The 16,320-nt window shown below is 33.8% G+C and overlaps 2 protein-coding genes and 2 long non-coding RNA genes across 6 annotated transcripts; 3 read left to right on the top strand and 1 right to left on the bottom strand.

Moving 5' to 3' along the window:
* Positions 1-422: 422 nt before the first annotated feature.
* LOC122603335 (cytochrome c6, chloroplastic) lies at positions 423-2,716 on the bottom strand. Its single transcript, XM_043776010.1, has 6 exons — positions 2,599-2,716; positions 2,365-2,512; positions 1,366-1,463; positions 1,217-1,248; positions 1,012-1,075; positions 423-705 (listed from the first exon to the last, which is right to left on the bottom strand). Exons 1-6 carry the CDS (start codon positions 2,656-2,658, stop codon positions 565-567), a joined length of 543 nt encoding a protein of 180 aa, XP_043631945.1. The 5' UTR covers positions 2,659-2,716; the 3' UTR covers positions 423-564.
* A 68-nt stretch (positions 2,717-2,784) lies between these two features.
* On the top strand, positions 2,785-6,157 carry LOC122603337. The gene is made up of 4 exons (XR_006324450.1): positions 2,785-2,944; positions 3,846-3,932; positions 5,161-5,277; positions 5,386-6,157. It is a non-coding gene; the product is annotated as an uncharacterized LOC122603337 (long non-coding RNA).
* Positions 6,158-7,427: 1,270 nt separating this feature from the next.
* Positions 7,428-10,554, top strand: LOC122603332 (wall-associated receptor kinase-like 6). The gene is made up of 3 exons (XM_043776008.1): positions 7,428-8,298; positions 8,560-8,778; positions 9,269-10,554. The coding sequence occupies exons 1-3, from the start codon at positions 7,428-7,430 to the stop codon at positions 10,438-10,440; spliced, it is 2,262 nt and encodes a 753-aa protein (XP_043631943.1). The 3' UTR covers positions 10,441-10,554.
* Positions 10,555-12,739: 2,185 nt separating this feature from the next.
* On the top strand, positions 12,740-16,077 carry LOC122603336. 3 transcript variants are annotated; one of them, XR_006324449.1, is made up of 11 exons: positions 12,740-12,952; positions 13,073-13,199; positions 13,408-13,483; positions 13,624-13,658; positions 13,751-13,799; positions 13,869-13,928; positions 14,039-14,149; positions 14,534-14,623; positions 14,878-14,990; positions 15,106-15,166; positions 15,903-16,077. It is a non-coding gene; the product is annotated as an uncharacterized LOC122603336 (long non-coding RNA). The 3 variants fall into 3 exon arrangements; XR_006324448.1 differs by having other exon boundaries at positions 13,085-13,199; positions 13,751-13,928; XR_006324447.1 differs by having other exon boundaries at positions 13,751-13,928.
* The last annotated feature ends 243 nt before the right edge of the window (positions 16,078-16,320 follow it).

Raw genomic sequence — 16,320 nt, 5'->3', positions numbered from 1 at the left:
AAATCTTCCGTAAGTAGCTACCAACTTAAAAGGTAACGGCTTGAATATTGTAAAAGAGGTAAGATTATGTCCCTTTGCTATATTTGTTTCTACTCGCCTTTTCCTTTCTTTCATCTAACTTATAATATTAATAAGAACAGAGAAGTAGAGAACAACTTTTTAGGAACAATTTATGTTTTTTTTTAGAATGGCATTCTAATCTACTCCTACTCCTAAATTACACATGCCTGGGATGAAACCCCCTTGAAAAATCCCTACTAATCCACCCCCACAAATGTGAGAAGTGGGACTCGAACCCAAGTGGATCCCCCCAAGGTCAAAGACCTTACCAATGGGCCACCAACCCCATTGGCAGGAACAATTTATGTTTGATTACAGTCAAGCTCTATCCGACTATCCATAAAAGAAAAAAACAAATAGCAGAATCTTAAAGGATAGTTGGAACTAGATAGTATATAACTATATATTGTTATATTGTACAAATTACTACATTACCTGACAAGATTTTGAGACTTCTGATTTAAAACACTATCCTGACATAGTGACATCTAACTACAGGATAGACTAATCTCCACTTATTCCTATGTTTGGCCATCCTTGATCTGCTTGTGCCTTCACAAAATCAGCCAGCAGTTTTATTTCATCTTCTTGTAGACGAGCACCAAATGTACATTGACCCCTCGGTGTACACATCTCTCCAAACCCCTGCACACCCCATGTGATCATGAGCACAATGTGTAAGTAAGTATGTTCCCCAATGTCCACTTCTATGCAGGGTAAACAACAATGTCCTCTTTTTGAGATATATGAAAAGAAAAGATTGCAAAAATGGTAACATAGTTCGTTTAACTAATATTGGCACCTTGAGGAACGTAACACGCTAAATCAAATTTCTCATATTGAGGGGAACATTAACCAGAAATTGCAATCTTACATACCCCATGCAGTCAAAAATGGTAATAATGTAATATATGTTACTTTTCTTGGCAATTCCCCTTATATGAAACTTACTGGCATTCTTCCTTTCCCATAATATGTTATACGGTATATTTCCTCTTCAGTGTCAATCCCATTCCTGCACAAGGACAACCATTTACAAGATAGAACAATTCCCAACATGGATATCCTATGGACAGACGAATCAATTGCTAATATATAGTCTTAACTGGTTACAGGATAAAGAAAAAGAAAACTATTTTTGGTTGACTTTTGTTACCTTTGTAGATCTTTTAGAAAGAGAGTTGCACCCTGATAGAAAACGTAAAATGGGAGTATGAGAATTGGTATTGTCGAGGAACTTTTTATGGATAACATGCTAATTTGGAAGTGATGGCAAAATGTTATCTATTGTTTGCAGAAACTCACTGGTTGTAATATGTTTCCACCTGCATCATGACATCCAATACAAGCACGGCCGAACAAAGAAGCTCCTCGTTGTACATCTATTGCTTGACCATACGACACTATGAAGTATGGAAATATAAGTGTCATGAAAGAAGATTATCACAACATATATTAGCAGTTTAAAGAACTTTCCTCCATGGTAGATTCTTCCTTACAATTTTTCCAAACGAAACAGATTTACCCTCAAGATTATTCTAAGTTTCTAACCCTACTAAATTTTCCTCTGTAAAATATAAGGCACATAATTAGCAACCTCTCCATGAATATTAGAACCAATGAAATGAATGTACACGCAGAAATTAGTTTTCATAATTTAAACCCCTATTATTCATCAAGACACAAAATGTTCAATTGCCTATGTACCAGCTACCTTCCAAAGACCCTAAAGAGTAGAATAAAAGGATGCCATGTAACTACTGTTATTGTATCATTCTATTCTGAACATTAGAGGCAGTATTTGATGATGAGTGAGATGGCACAAGAATGGAACTGAAAGATATTGTTTGGTCAAAACGGCATGTTTACAAACTGATATCCTTTCTAAATTCCCATGCTATTAAACTTATACCCATACAAGTTCTAGTCTACTAACCAATCAGAAAACGCCATATAAAGCCGTCTCCTTGCCTATGAGACAGCACTAAATGGCCACACTTCCTAGACCATACTTTTAGTATATACTGCACATTAATCTTTTGCTTGTTTTAACTACTTATCTGCTTATAGTTTTTTTCACCTCAGATTAGCTATCCCCAAAACACTCTGACATCAAAAATCCAAAATCATCGTATAACTCAACTAATTATACACTTTTAATACAGGTACAATCCACAACTATTTAACTAACATGTCCAGCAACATTAACTAGTAGCATCAAAACACTATGCTTTCTTTCATTTCAAAACTGAGTTACAACATATACAAAAGTAAATAACGAGAAAAGGGTAAACATTATTTTACCAGGAGGGCTGATAATGATAGGAGATAAGGCTAAAACAGCAGCCAATAAAGGTGGGCCCCATCTTTGTAAAAACTTCAACTTTAACCCTTGTTGTTGTTGAGGATTTAGTTTGACACATTGTGTTTGATTTCCAAGATTCCCATTTCCCTGTTCAGCTAAAATTGGTGATGCTGCTATTATATTAATAAAAAGTTAAGACCTTTTACAAACCATAAAAGAGATAAGAGACAGACCTGAATAGAAGCAGTGGAAATGAAGCTGCTTTTGCAACTGGGAATGGCTGAAACCAGCATTGTTTGTTCAAGTTTTTTTTGGCAAAGCTTGAAGCTTTTTTGGAAATGGTTGATTTTGGTTTTTTTTTTTTATTAAATACTTAAATGGGAGATAAGTTTGTTTTTTTTTGTAAGGTAAATGGTAGATAAGTTATTGTCGGTTGCCTTTCAAAAGAAAAAAGTAGTGTAAAATTCAGAAAGACCAAGATAAAAAGGAACAAATAAAATGACCCATCTTCTTCAATGGAGCTTTGAAGCAGCAACCAAGACCATCTCGATTTCCCTCCCCATTTCATCTTTTTCAAAGGTTTCCTTCCTTCTTTTCCCCAAATTCAATTTAATTTTTAGGAAATATTCAAAAACCAAAAATGAAAATAAAAATAAAATTAATTGGGTTTTAGGTATTAAGGGGTGTGTGAGATTGATTATGTGTAAGCATTTATCTGATTATTTTAATAAGCTTATGCTTTAATGCTTTTTACGATAAAGATATGGATTTTGCTAAACGAATCCCTAAAAGGGCTTTCGTTAAGGTGCATTAATTAGTTGTACGCTTACTATAGAGGGGGTGGACTTTTAATATGGAAATGTACAATCTTTCTATGCACGTTAAGTGAAGCTGTAAGGGCTTTATTTAGCATTTTCCTAAAGGTATAAATAGTTATTGCTTATCTGTTTTTTTCTAAAAAAAGAAGCAATTAATAAGCAATCCCAAATACTCCCATGCCTTACCATCCGACTTTCAAATGTTGTTATTGTCTATTAGTAATGCTTTTTATGTCATCGATATAAGTTGCCATGTTAGTTAACATCCGACTTTCAAATGTTGTTATTGTCTATTAGTAATGCTTTTTATGTCATCGATATAAGTTGCCATGTTAGTTAACGATGCCATAGGATACAATGGATACATATATTTGAATGTTGGATACAGTGGATCCATATAAACTTAGGTACATATTACCAACTACAGATTTCAACCACCACGATGGCCTAGTAGTCAGGCGTCTTGATATCCTCACAAGAGATCTCGGGTGTCGGAATTTTGGGAACAATGTGTATTGCTCTTAGTACTAAAGATAACGTGTAGTTGGCTTTAATCAAGACATCATATGCAGATGAACTTTTACGAGTATCTTCCTAATTAGGAAGCTTGTTAATAGTATGTATGTTTGAACTCATTTCTCTTGTTATTTTTGGATTGGTAGGACCATGTCTTGTGTGAGTGCGATGCACGATGAAGAGGCTTCTGATAGAGCAGCTGCAACTGAAGCAAACACCGGAGCCCCAACAATGTATTGTCCCTGTTTTTGTTAAATCATGATTCTTGAATTCATTAGCTATTTAACTGGATCATATACTAGAGTCAAGTATAAGTACATAGTGATATGTGTAAAGTAGCTTTTCAGTCTTTAAAATGCTCGATAATCGTTTAATGCTTTCATAAAACATGATATCACAAAGGTAAATCTTTTTGGTTTTGAAAGGGTTATATATTGTCATAGAGTCAAAATACATACAGTAGTATATAAGATAAGGAAAGACCGATAAAACGTTATCAATCACCTGTTCATGTTTTAGTGATTCCAAAGCTCAGGGATGGTTTAACAGGGCTTGTCAATTTTATTTTTTTTTCCTTTTCCTTTAGTGTCGCAACTATTTTGCTAAGATATGTATAAGGATAACTACATTATCTTGGAGAATTTTCAGTCTCATTTTCATAATCCCATAGTCATTTAGAAAGTAATGCATAGGCATTAGAAAACTTTCATAACCCTTTGTGAAAAGATGACAAGGAAAAAGATTAGGAAACTTGAAACAATTACAGATGGAAGTCAACAGATTGCAGAAACTTTGCCTAAAATCTTAGTTACTTGATATAAAAACTTACTTACGTTGTACTCGTAAATGGATTTGTTAACCTTACATATCAGGGAAATCAATAAGTAATAAACCAAGTTTTTTCATGTCGGTTACTAGTCAATGTAGCCATGTAGGTCATATATTAAATGGAAAATATTTAGTTAAGTCCTTCACACAATAGTCATGTAAAAGTATATTTTTAAGAAACATAGCCTGATTATGCAAAGACTTGATTGGCACACCCTATTATAAACAAGCAAACAAGTTCAGACTTCAGACACCTTTACATCATCAACTCTCTTTATCTGCCTCTTACTGCCTAATCCTAAATTGATCTGTTAAAGTTCTTCTTGATACGGCATTGCATACTCTCTTAGTTCCTTATTAGATGTATTTTATTTGAATGTTTGAATTGTATGTCACAAGTATATAATTATGTTATTATACACAGACTGACAGACACATACATCCTATCAAGATTTAGAAACTCCATCTAGATAATGGCAGCTAGTATCATATGATATGTGACCTTGATCATACATACTATTGAAGCACTACAGTTACAACTTTACTGTTTGCACCAGGGTTAATGTTTTCTACTTTTCTGCAATGTTAACATATTAAACTGTTTTTTTTTTTTTAAATTAAAAATTATGTTAGGCTGAACCAAAACACGAAGACATAAGGGTCATCTTCTGCATGCATCGAAAATAGTAGCAGAAAAAGAAGGCATTGTTGACGGATTCCGTGTTGTCATAAACAGCGGTGCTACAGCATGTAATTTTTTTTTTCCTTCCTGAATTCAAAATAAGTTGTGTGTTTGTAACTTTGTATCTGCAACTGATCCCAGGATTTTGAATTTATGGTGTTGATATGCTTGTGTAGGTCAATTGGTTTACCATCTACATTTGCATGTTATTGGAGGAAGACAGATGAAATGGCACCAGGTTGATTTGAGGTTTAAACAATCATCTCATTGCTTCCATTTTCATTTACATTTGGGTGGTTACATACTATATGGAGGTTGCATTGGATGCAGGTGTATTAATGTATCGTCTTAACTTGAATGAGGATTATTTTCCCATCTTTGTCTGGTTTTCCAATCCTCAATAATGATTTTCAAAGTGGAAATTACTTAATTGCATATCTTTGAGTTTTATCATAAAAAGTCAAATTCAGGATTATCTCACTCCCAATAATGAGGAAGAGATTATGCCACAATCTAACAAAAAAAAATTTGTTGTTATTCTTAATGGGCTACTAAGAACGAGGAACTTGCGTTTTTCTTGCCCTTTCCAAAAACCGATGTTGCCATCAATAAGTACGTACACTACCACACTAAGACTCCGGTGATGACTTCATGAGTGATTCCGACAATGGTCTATGGTGAACTAAAAAAACAGCAACAGTAACACAAAGGTATCATTGTTTCTGCGTTGAGATGGTGATGTTAGATGGAGGATGGTTCTGATGATGGTAGTTCAGAGACTCTGACAGGTGTTGTTCTCTTTGTGAATAATCATCTTACACATATATTAATTTTTCTTCTGTACCTTAGTTAGATATTGATTAACTAATTGTTACCTAAGTGTTAAAATTTTAAAAATAAAATTTATTTTGTGTGAAATATTGAAGAGAAAAACAAATTGTGATAAATGTTTGGTGTATACATTGGAGTGGAAACCACTCTGGTATAAAAAAAGTATTCGTATTATATCACATTTGGTTATTTGGTACATGCGTTGGAGACTCGGAGATGCTTTTAACACTTTTACTTATGATTTTGTGTTTATGACTTTAACTTTCATGCTCGTGTCTTAGTCTGTGATCCACTTTTTCAAAAAGCCAAAAAGGTTGATATGGGTTCAAGTGTTTGGGACTGTCGACTGTGTGTAACTGTGTTTGTGACCCGTTTGACTACCGGTGCGAACGGGCGCAGATATAATTTCGGTGTACTAAAAAATGGGTTTTTAAAACACTGCTTTCATTGTAGCCAATTATAACGTGTAGTTCTAACAAAAAATTGTTGACTGTAAGACTCGAAGGTGCTGTGCCAATGACTAATGAGCTGATGTTGACTATTGACTAAAACATACTAATGTATATTTGTTGACTCTATATTTTTTTAAGGCAAGTTAATACTACGTCCACACATAATTCATACAATATTTATAAATTGGTTTATTATAGTTGAAAGCTCACCTACGTAACACATGAGCTAAGTTTTATAAGTTAGTCGGGTATGTTTCGCACAAAAGCTTCGGGTTGGGACTCTCGTTAGGGGCTTGGAGTTGGAGCTTGGAAATGGGGCTTCTACCCTTCTTATACAAGCTTTTATTTTAAAGATTTTTCGGAGCTTTTAGGAGCTTTTTGGAGCTGGAGCTTTAAATTTTTAATGAACATCCAAACAAGGCTTGTCTACTTCTACTATGTGTTAATTGTGTAATTTTATTTATGTTATTTAGCCCAAGCATAAGCGTGTGTTTAAAGGTAACATAACATAATTATATCTCGAGTAAAATTTGTTGACATGAATTAATAAAGTTCGAAAAAAAAAAAACAATTTTGATTTGAATATTACTTTTCTAACTAGAAATGTGTAAAGAGAAGATTATGCCGGTGTGTTGCTGAGGATACCTTTTCTATTTTATTTTTATAGTCTTTCATTTTAGGACACAACACCATATTTAATGACTCAAATATGAGTCAACTTTAAAGAGTCGTTTGGTGGGCTCGTTCGTCAAAAGATTGAGGAGTTCACACACGGAGACTTTCATTAATGGTTTTATGATAACGCACCAATATATATACATACACATAAACACAGATTTAGTTTATTAGTCATCCTAGCTTCTTAACAAATTCTGGATGATATTTTTTTTTCCATTCAAAAAAAAAAAAAAAACCCATCTTCCTTAACAAAGAAAATGAAGTTATTTCAAGCTTGCTATTTACTTATCGTCCTTTCATTAAGAGTGGCATCACAAGACCTTGGCCGTTATGCCAAGCCAGGGTGTAATGATATGTGTGGGAATGTCACGATTCCATACCCTTTTGGAATCGGGCCAAACTGTGCTATCAACGAATGGTATGTCGTGGATTGCAACTCCTCGACGCCATATCTACATGCACTCAACCACTTTGAAGTTGTAGGTGTTAACTTGAGTAATCAAACAATCACTGTTAGTACACCAAAACCAACATTCACTGACTGCCAAAATCCAGTTACGAATATCAGTCAGACGAATGCCATTGATCTTGGTAGAAGCCCCTTCTGGCTTTCCGCTCCACACAATATATTTATGTTTAAGGGGTGTGGTAACGCTGTGATGATGGATCACGGGAGTAGTGTGCTAACGGGTTGTTCCACATCTTGTCTCATGAACAATACTCTTAGCGAAAAAAGAAACAATAACTGCTTTGGCATAAATTGTTGCCAAACCACAATTCCTCCTCGTTATCTCAAATCCTACAATATTAGCCTTATTATGGATTTGGAAAAAAAACAGGGTAGAGATAGAGGTTGTGGGTCTGCCTTTGTGATGGATACAAGTGCATACATTAAGCGAAGCCAATCATCTATTTCTAGAAACTTGGAATTAGACACTTTTGTTCCGATATCCCTATTGTGGACTCTATCAGAGATTGACTATGATCGAGTCACTTGTTACTCTGTCAGGAAAAAGCTGATACTCCATTTGGGTAATGGAACTTCAGTAATTACTTGGAAATGCGACTATGATCCGTTGATATACTCAGGAAATCCGTATTTTGAAGATGGATGCTATGCTAATAATGGTAAGGTAACTACACAATCTAGAAATCAACTTTGATCGACTTCACATAATTAGCAATATCCCTTACTTTTTAAAAACCATCTTGTATTTATTCAGTAACATATGACACTAAATACATGAATTCGGAGAAATATGGTTTCTAGAAACTAAAACGTTTGTGAATTCGATCAATATTTTAATTTGGTTGGATGCAAGCATTCTTGTGTTAGTTTATATTTTTTGCCCAATATTATTTATTTTAACATCTAACTTTCTCTTACAGCATATATGAATACAATTGATCATGATGGTGTTTGTCAAAAGTGTAGAGATAATGGAACTCTCTGTCTCAGTCAAGGCCTAATATATAACGTTGATGGTTCTGTTTACAAAGAAGACCTTTATTGTAGCAAAAAGAATGATACAAATATTGATCCTAATTCTAATAAACATGCTATAAAACTAGCATCGGGGAAATCACTCAGCTTAGTTGTTATTTTAGGTATGTAATGTTTACTCTCTCCCTTATATTTTATAACTAGATTATAACGCCTTGTCATCATTTATTTAGATTTGTTATTTGTTACAAGTGTTTCTTCTACTGTTCAAAAAAAGAAACAGTTCTAACAAATTGGAAAGCAATTTAACCAGAGGTAGTCCAGTTTACACGATTTGGAAAGCTATTTAACATGTTTTCTTCACATAGCCTAGCTTGTACACAATAGCCTGAAAATTCCACTATGACAAGAAATAAATTTTGAAAATAGATGAAATTTCTTAGTGATTTCATCAATGTTTTCCAGTGTCATATATTTTGATAATGATAGACTCTAACAAAAATAATTGTGGAATATTCCAAATGTTAACATACCGGTTCCATCCTGTCTCGTTTCCGGTCGGTAAATACATTAGGAATTTCACAAGTTTTAAGCATGGACCCATATATAGAACTGCCGGGTACTAAGCAATTTTTCCTTTTGGACTACATTCAGGTGTTAGCTTAAGCATTGGTGTGCTTGTTCTCGTGGCAATAAGTTATATATTGTACAAAGTGATCAAGGAAACACAAGAAAAAAGACAACGAGAGAGGTTTTTTAAACGCAATGGTGGTATACTATTAAAACAACAAGCTGAAGCTGACCCATCTTTGGTAGATAAAACCATACTTTTCACGTCTCATGAGTTGGAGAAAGCCACTGACTACTTTAACGAAAACAGAGTTCTTGGGCGGGGAGGTCAAGGTACTGTCTACAAAGGTATGTTAGTTGATGGAAGAATTGTAGCAGTCAAGAAATCAAAGGTGGTCGATGAAAGCCAATTAGAGCAATTCATCAATGAAGTGGTCATTCTTTCACAAGTCAATCATAGGAACGTGGTCAAACTACTGGGATGTTGTCTAGAAACAGAGGTTCCTTTGCTAGTTTCTGAATTCATTCCAAATGGGACCTTGTATGCTCTTCTTCACAATGATAATAACGAGTTCCCATTTTCATTAAATATGAGATTACAAATAGCTACAGAGGTTGCAGGAGCACTTGCTTACTTACATTCAGCAGCATTAATTCCAATATACCATAGGGATATCAAAACAACAAACATACTTTTGGATGATAAATACAGGGCCAAAGTCTCTGACTTTGGAACTTCAAGGCTGGTAACAATGGTTCAGACTCACTTAACTACCTTGGTAAAAGGTACGTTTGGCTATCTAGATCCTGAATATTTCCGATCTAGCCAATTTACCGAGAAGAGTGATGTTTATAGCTTCGGAGTTGTTTTGGTTGAATTGATAACTGGAGAAAAGGCAATTTCACTCACTAGATTTGGAGAACACAGAAGTCTGGCTACACACTTTACGTTTGCTATGGAAGAAGGGCGTATTATGTCTACTTTTGATGCAAGGATGCTTAATGAGGCTAATAGGGATGAGCTTCTTTTAATAGCTAACCTTGCAATGCGATGCTTGAATATGAACGGAAGAAATAGGCCAACAATGAAAGAAGTAGCCGTAGAGTTGGAAACTATACGAACATCATACATTCCATCAACGGTTCAAACCAATATCATACCCATGATATTTGGGGAAGATTTACCACCGCAACCATATGGTGAATCAACATCAACATCTTTGAGTTTCAATAGTATTAGTCATATAGGTAGATAACACGGTATCCCCGTAATGCGACGGTGTTTGTGACAACGACAATGTGGAGGTGGCATCTAGTGGTGTAGATAATTAATGTAAAAGTAGTTGATATAAAGAGTTAAAGATGATATTTAAAAAAATTAAAGACTGATAGTATAATATAATCATTAGGAGTATTTTAAGTATTTTCCCCACATAACTTTTAACATGAAAGCTATTTTTTTATTTACTTATCTATACAACTAAAAGATGATATATTAGGGCTTATGTGGCTATCTTCTAATCTTAACAAATCATCATTTTACATATGTGTCAAATTTTTATGTTTTTCCTATTTTATTTTTCAATTAATATATTCCAATTCATCCAATATTAATATTAATCACTAATAAATTAGCAATAAATAAATCGTTAAATAATATAGTTGTCATGTCATGTCTTACTTAATTGTTACTTTCTCTTTTATTTTTGTTTTCTTTGTATGAATTTTATGACTTATGCAGTTTGTTGTTTGATGCAGTTTATGACTTTTGTATGACATTTTTATGCACCCACATTCATTTTTATGACTTATGCAACTTCATTTTTATGTATGCAGTTTATGTATGCACAATTTTATGCACTTTTTTATTTTTTTTTATTTTGCAGATTATGCTAAAAACTTTTTTGCAGTTTATCCAACTCCAAAATTACATTAACAGAATTACATTACACACAACAAACAACTAACTTAAAACTACTAGCATAGCTAACAATTTCAGATGCAAAATATAAATACAAAAAGAAAGAACATCCAGCTAAAAACTAGGTACATCTTCAACCTTCTAACTTGTTGTTCTCTTCTACGCAGAGCAGCTTCAAGGTTGTTTTTTGCTCTTAATAACCTAGGTATTATCTCGACAGCTCTATAACACATAGGTGGATCAACCCATTGAAAAAACCCACAATTCATTACCTTGTTGGAACAGACATTAAACCTTCTACCTAGGTTAAGAGGAGTCCATGATGTTCGAAGTATAGATGGATTTCCACAGGAACAATAAGGCATGTTGATTGATTGTGTGGGTGTTTGTAGACCAGGGAGGAAGAAGAAAGAAAGAAGAAACAAAAATCAGTATTTTTTAATTTTGATTTGGGGGTTTAATGAGAAAAACAAATAAAAAGGATAAAATACGGTGGTTGTGAAAGTTTAATGGACAAAAATACCCTCTTCAGACGGAGATTTTGGACGGAAGTTAGTGTCAGGGGCTTCTCGCAACGAAAACGAAAAAGACAGGGACCATAAGCAATGAAAAAAAAGCACAGGGGGCAAACGCTAATGTGACAAACCACAGGGACCATTTGTGACATTTTTTCTTATTTTAGGGAGTTACAAGGAATTTTATCTATAAAGACAAGAATACCCTTACATTGTTTAAGTAATCAAGTTATATGTGTCTACCAAAGTCACTAGAGTCCATACTCATTCCAAAGAAACCTAACGACCACAATATTCGTAATCTCTTTTTGTTTGATTTTGGTAATGCCGTCTCTGACCACCATTGCCATTACGCTACGAATTTCTTTGATGCCATGTTGGAACAATAGCCACCCGTTTTTGAATAATTTAATGTGATAAAAAAGGAACGTGTAATCAATTCTCTAGTTTGTCGGGATGCTATATATGTTTGCAAAGACATGACTACGAATTCATAGTCATCAACTACCTAAAACGTACCGTCTTGAAGCTTTATAGTTCGGAAAATGTTTCAGATTTTATAATAATACACATGAAAATATATAAATCTATTATCTATATACATAGGCTAATAGACACATATACAAATTTATACATACATACATACATACACACACATGTGTGTGTGAGAGAAAGAACATGTATTATGAGTTACGATTAGAAGAAAACTAAATGTTCTCGTGATGGCAGTGGAGTAAACATCCATATTTAATAGTCAAAATATTTAAATTAATGAAATATGATTTTAGGGGTATCCTTACTTACATACTAAGGGAGGGTTGCCTAGGTTTTAAAAAATGCTTAGTTGTTAAGCAAACAATCACGCCACATTGGAAGTATGACATAGGGGATGATGAAATTGGTATATATTTTGAGGTGTTTGAGTGTGGGTTGAAATTGAAAATAGGCGGGATAAGAGCAATATATTTTGAAATTGAAATTAGATAAAGTTGAGAGGTGAGACATTACTCCATGGAATGGGCGGGATATTAAAAAATTTGAATATGTTAAATATATGTGAGTATGTGTATATAGATATAGATATTTGTTCTGACAGTGTTTGAAGAGGAGAGAGAAACATACACTCTTATTTACACTTTTGTCTCTAAGATCAAACTCACAAATCAAATCAATCTCTTTCTTTATCTTTTTCTAAACTTCATGTACACACTTTTACTTTTATGTTGTTTCAGGAACTAGATCTTGATTACCATGAAGAATTTTAGGTTGAAGTTTGAAGATTAAAGAGAATATATCTAAAGGATCGGATGTGCTTTGTAGTTTATAGATCTGGTAATTACTTTCTCTCGAGATCTTTTTCTTAATAATCAAATTTTTTATTCATGTTTCTAAGTGCGTTATTTATATACCTTATGAAATCATTTTTTAAAAAAAAAAGTTTGTTATATTAAGATTTTGGATCAGGCTAAAGATGAATGAAAAAGTAGCTATCCATGTGGGTTCTATGGAATTAGTAAAAAGGAGCAACAATTCATGCCCTCAACTCTCTGATCTCAGTAACAATTCACGCCCAAGTTCGGTAATTTCCTTTTTATTATCCAGGATTTTCGTTTATATCCTTATGAAGGGTTCAATTGAAGACTATAATCACCTTAAAAAAGGGTTCAATTGAATGGAATCTGTTTTTATGTTACCTCTAATCATGTAATTTCTCTTTTATCATTTACTATCTAAATTCCAGTTTTCTTTTAAGTTATATATAATCTAATATTTTTGTGTGTTTGTAGATCTGAATCCCATAAAAGTGGTAAGTGCTTCCAAACTCCAAAGGAAGAAGAGAATATGAGAACGTCATCATGGTTGGTAAGTACTTTCTCTCTATATCAAACATAACTTGATTTATAGTTAAGTTGAATTCTGTTTTGTGTTTTTAGATTTTGTTTGATTTTTGGTTGCTGAACTTTGACTCAGTTTTGTTTTGTATTATTACTACATGCTCAAAGACAAAGGTGGAAGGGAAGAAAGCTTTCAATTAAAGGTAAGGTTTCATCTGTAAGTAGTCATTTTGCTTCAACAGAATAAAAGGAATACACAAGAGACTATTACTAAAATTGAAAATGTTATTGGTAGGAAACGAATGTCGAGATATTGCAAGAAAGGGACTACGCAAATCTCTAAGGTGTGTAATATACCTGATGATGCTTTATAATTATTTAATTTGCTACGTTATGGTTATATGTTATTCCAGGATGCAAGTTTACTGCGTTTCTTAGTTGACATGAGGGGAGTTGATGTTGATGAACGTCATGTAAGTTCATCCATGTTCCACATCCTTTGAATTTCTAAATTATAAATGCAAACTTATTGTAGTATTTTTTATTTAAATTATGTGTTTTTTTTTACAATTTCGTAAAACAGCTAAGAGATGACCTAATGACTATGCATATTGTCGGGCATGAAACAACTGCGGTTCTTACTTGGGCTGTTTTGATTCATCAAAGAAGTCCTGGAGCTTTATACCCAAATGAGGTTTGTACCATTCTTACTATGTAGTAGTCAAAATAGTAGGTGGTAAGATGGGTGGGTCAGGTGGGCTGCGTAGTGGCTGAAACAACTTTCGGTTGTCAGGTTTTCTTTTCAGTACAGGTCGAAATGCTAGGTCTGGTCTAATTGATTCACAAACCATTTCTCTGTTCATGTAAACAAAGATATTATTAACAATTGGCGTAAGTCATAAACAATATTGTACCAAGTTTATTTAAATGTGTAGGTTTTCAAGACTTCGTTCTCAGAACTAATTTCCTGGTCATTTGAACAAGGGTTAATTAGGAATGAGTTTTGAGTTTTGAACAAGGGTTAATTAGGAAATAGGACATGATTGCATTTGTATTGCTAAGTGTTGGAAATATGCAGGTTTGACTTTTTTAGCTAATGGAAAGGATTTATCCTTTTGGTAATAAAAAGATATATTGCAATGGTGCATGGTGGACTATCTTGGCAAAGGTAGGAGTAGTATGGTAAAAATGGTCAAATAGTGGAGTTTTGTTCAAAAACCCACATGGGTTTTTGAACAATCCTAAGTTTGTCTAAACAAACTTTAAGATAACTTGATCAAACTAAAAACGAAGTACATTGAACAACATGGGCAAGTATCCTAAATTTGCCCATGTTCCAGTCCTTGAACAATTGGGTGTTTGAACCTGCCCATGTTGTTTGAGACTTGTTCAGTGGGTAGCTGACTCTATGATCTTTTTCAGATGTCAAGAACAAGTGAGAGAACAATTCATGGGGAAGGAAGCTTATCGTGCAAAAGAAGAGGGCATCTCTGAATGACTTTGATAGGTTCAAGATCATGGTGGCAAAAATCAAGGTAACTTGCTCTTTGGTTTGTATTGAAATGCTATTAATTTGTGAATGCATGTAACAAGATGCCACCAGTAGTAGTAATAAGCTTGATTTTAATGTATTATATTGGATGGTGCAAGAACTGGAATTGATCTAGGGAAATGGCAATGGATACATGGAAGTTGGAACTAATTAAAATGGGTCAGTTTCTTTTCTTATCCATCTAATGCATCACATTTTAGCAATTGTTTTGGTTTTAGTTTGATAACTCAAGAGTAGGGGGTGGGGGTATATTCGACCCATTACTTGAAAATGGGCCAGTTTCGTTTCTCTAAAGGCGGGATATGTAGTGTAAATTAAGATCTCTAAGGAAAATGGGTCAAAGGGGCCAAAAGTTGCCAAAAATTCAGATGCTTGGAACCTCTTGACTCAAATCTTCTAATATTTTGAGAATATATATTTTTAGTATGTTTCATAGATTATTTTAGTGTAAGGTTTAATGATGAAATAGACAAAAATGTGTTCGCGAGTCGATCCAACCATTTTGACACAAACCTGTATTTATGTGTTACCCAATCCACCCATTTTGCAATCTATATATATAATTGTAAAACTTTACCATTCAATGCCACTTGAAGTCTTGAAGGAGGCATTTTCGAAATGAATTCTTTGTAGTTGTTATATATGATAGTTGGCACAAGATCAAAATATAAAGCAATGCCTCAATTTTATAGAAGTACCAGTGAAAGAAATACGAAAAGATCTTCAAGCTTGGGGCCTCTTGTCATTCAAGTATTACTACTTGTGAAAACTTCCTTACCAATTTTGCATGGAATATAATAACTTTGACTTAACCATATGTGATGCATTGCCAAACTCTGAGTTCTTTTATAACTTATATATTCACCTATTTCTTTGTCATTGTGGTGGTTTTTAGGTGCATCTGGAGCTCCTGTATGGTGTAATCTTCTATGACTTGGTGCAAGGTGTAATTATATTGGTTAGAATTAGTATGATGAAGTATTATAGAATGTAGGATTGATGTATATGGATTTTGTGAACTTTTATCAGCTTAATGGTTCCAGAGGTGAATGATTTTTATGTTTTGTTTATGCAGACTGTCAGATTAGTTATTGGTTTGAACTTGCCCATGTTGTTTGAGACTTGGATATGTTGTTTGGTTGAGCAAGTATAGACTTGGATATGTTGTTTCACACTAGCTTAGAAAAATCATTTGCTTCAGTTGTTCAGTAATAAACCCGTTCCCTATTTAAGAGTTTGTAAAATACAAATTCTGCTTCGTGATCATCCACAAAGCGTGTGTTCACGCATGTACTCATAAGAACCATTACACC

Source organism: Erigeron canadensis, chromosome 6 (genome assembly GCF_010389155.1).
Source record: "Erigeron canadensis isolate Cc75 chromosome 6, C_canadensis_v1, whole genome shotgun sequence".
NCBI classification, from domain to species: Eukaryota; Viridiplantae; Streptophyta; class Magnoliopsida; order Asterales; family Asteraceae; genus Erigeron; species Erigeron canadensis.
This window is presented reverse-complemented; position numbering and strand designations above follow the sequence as displayed.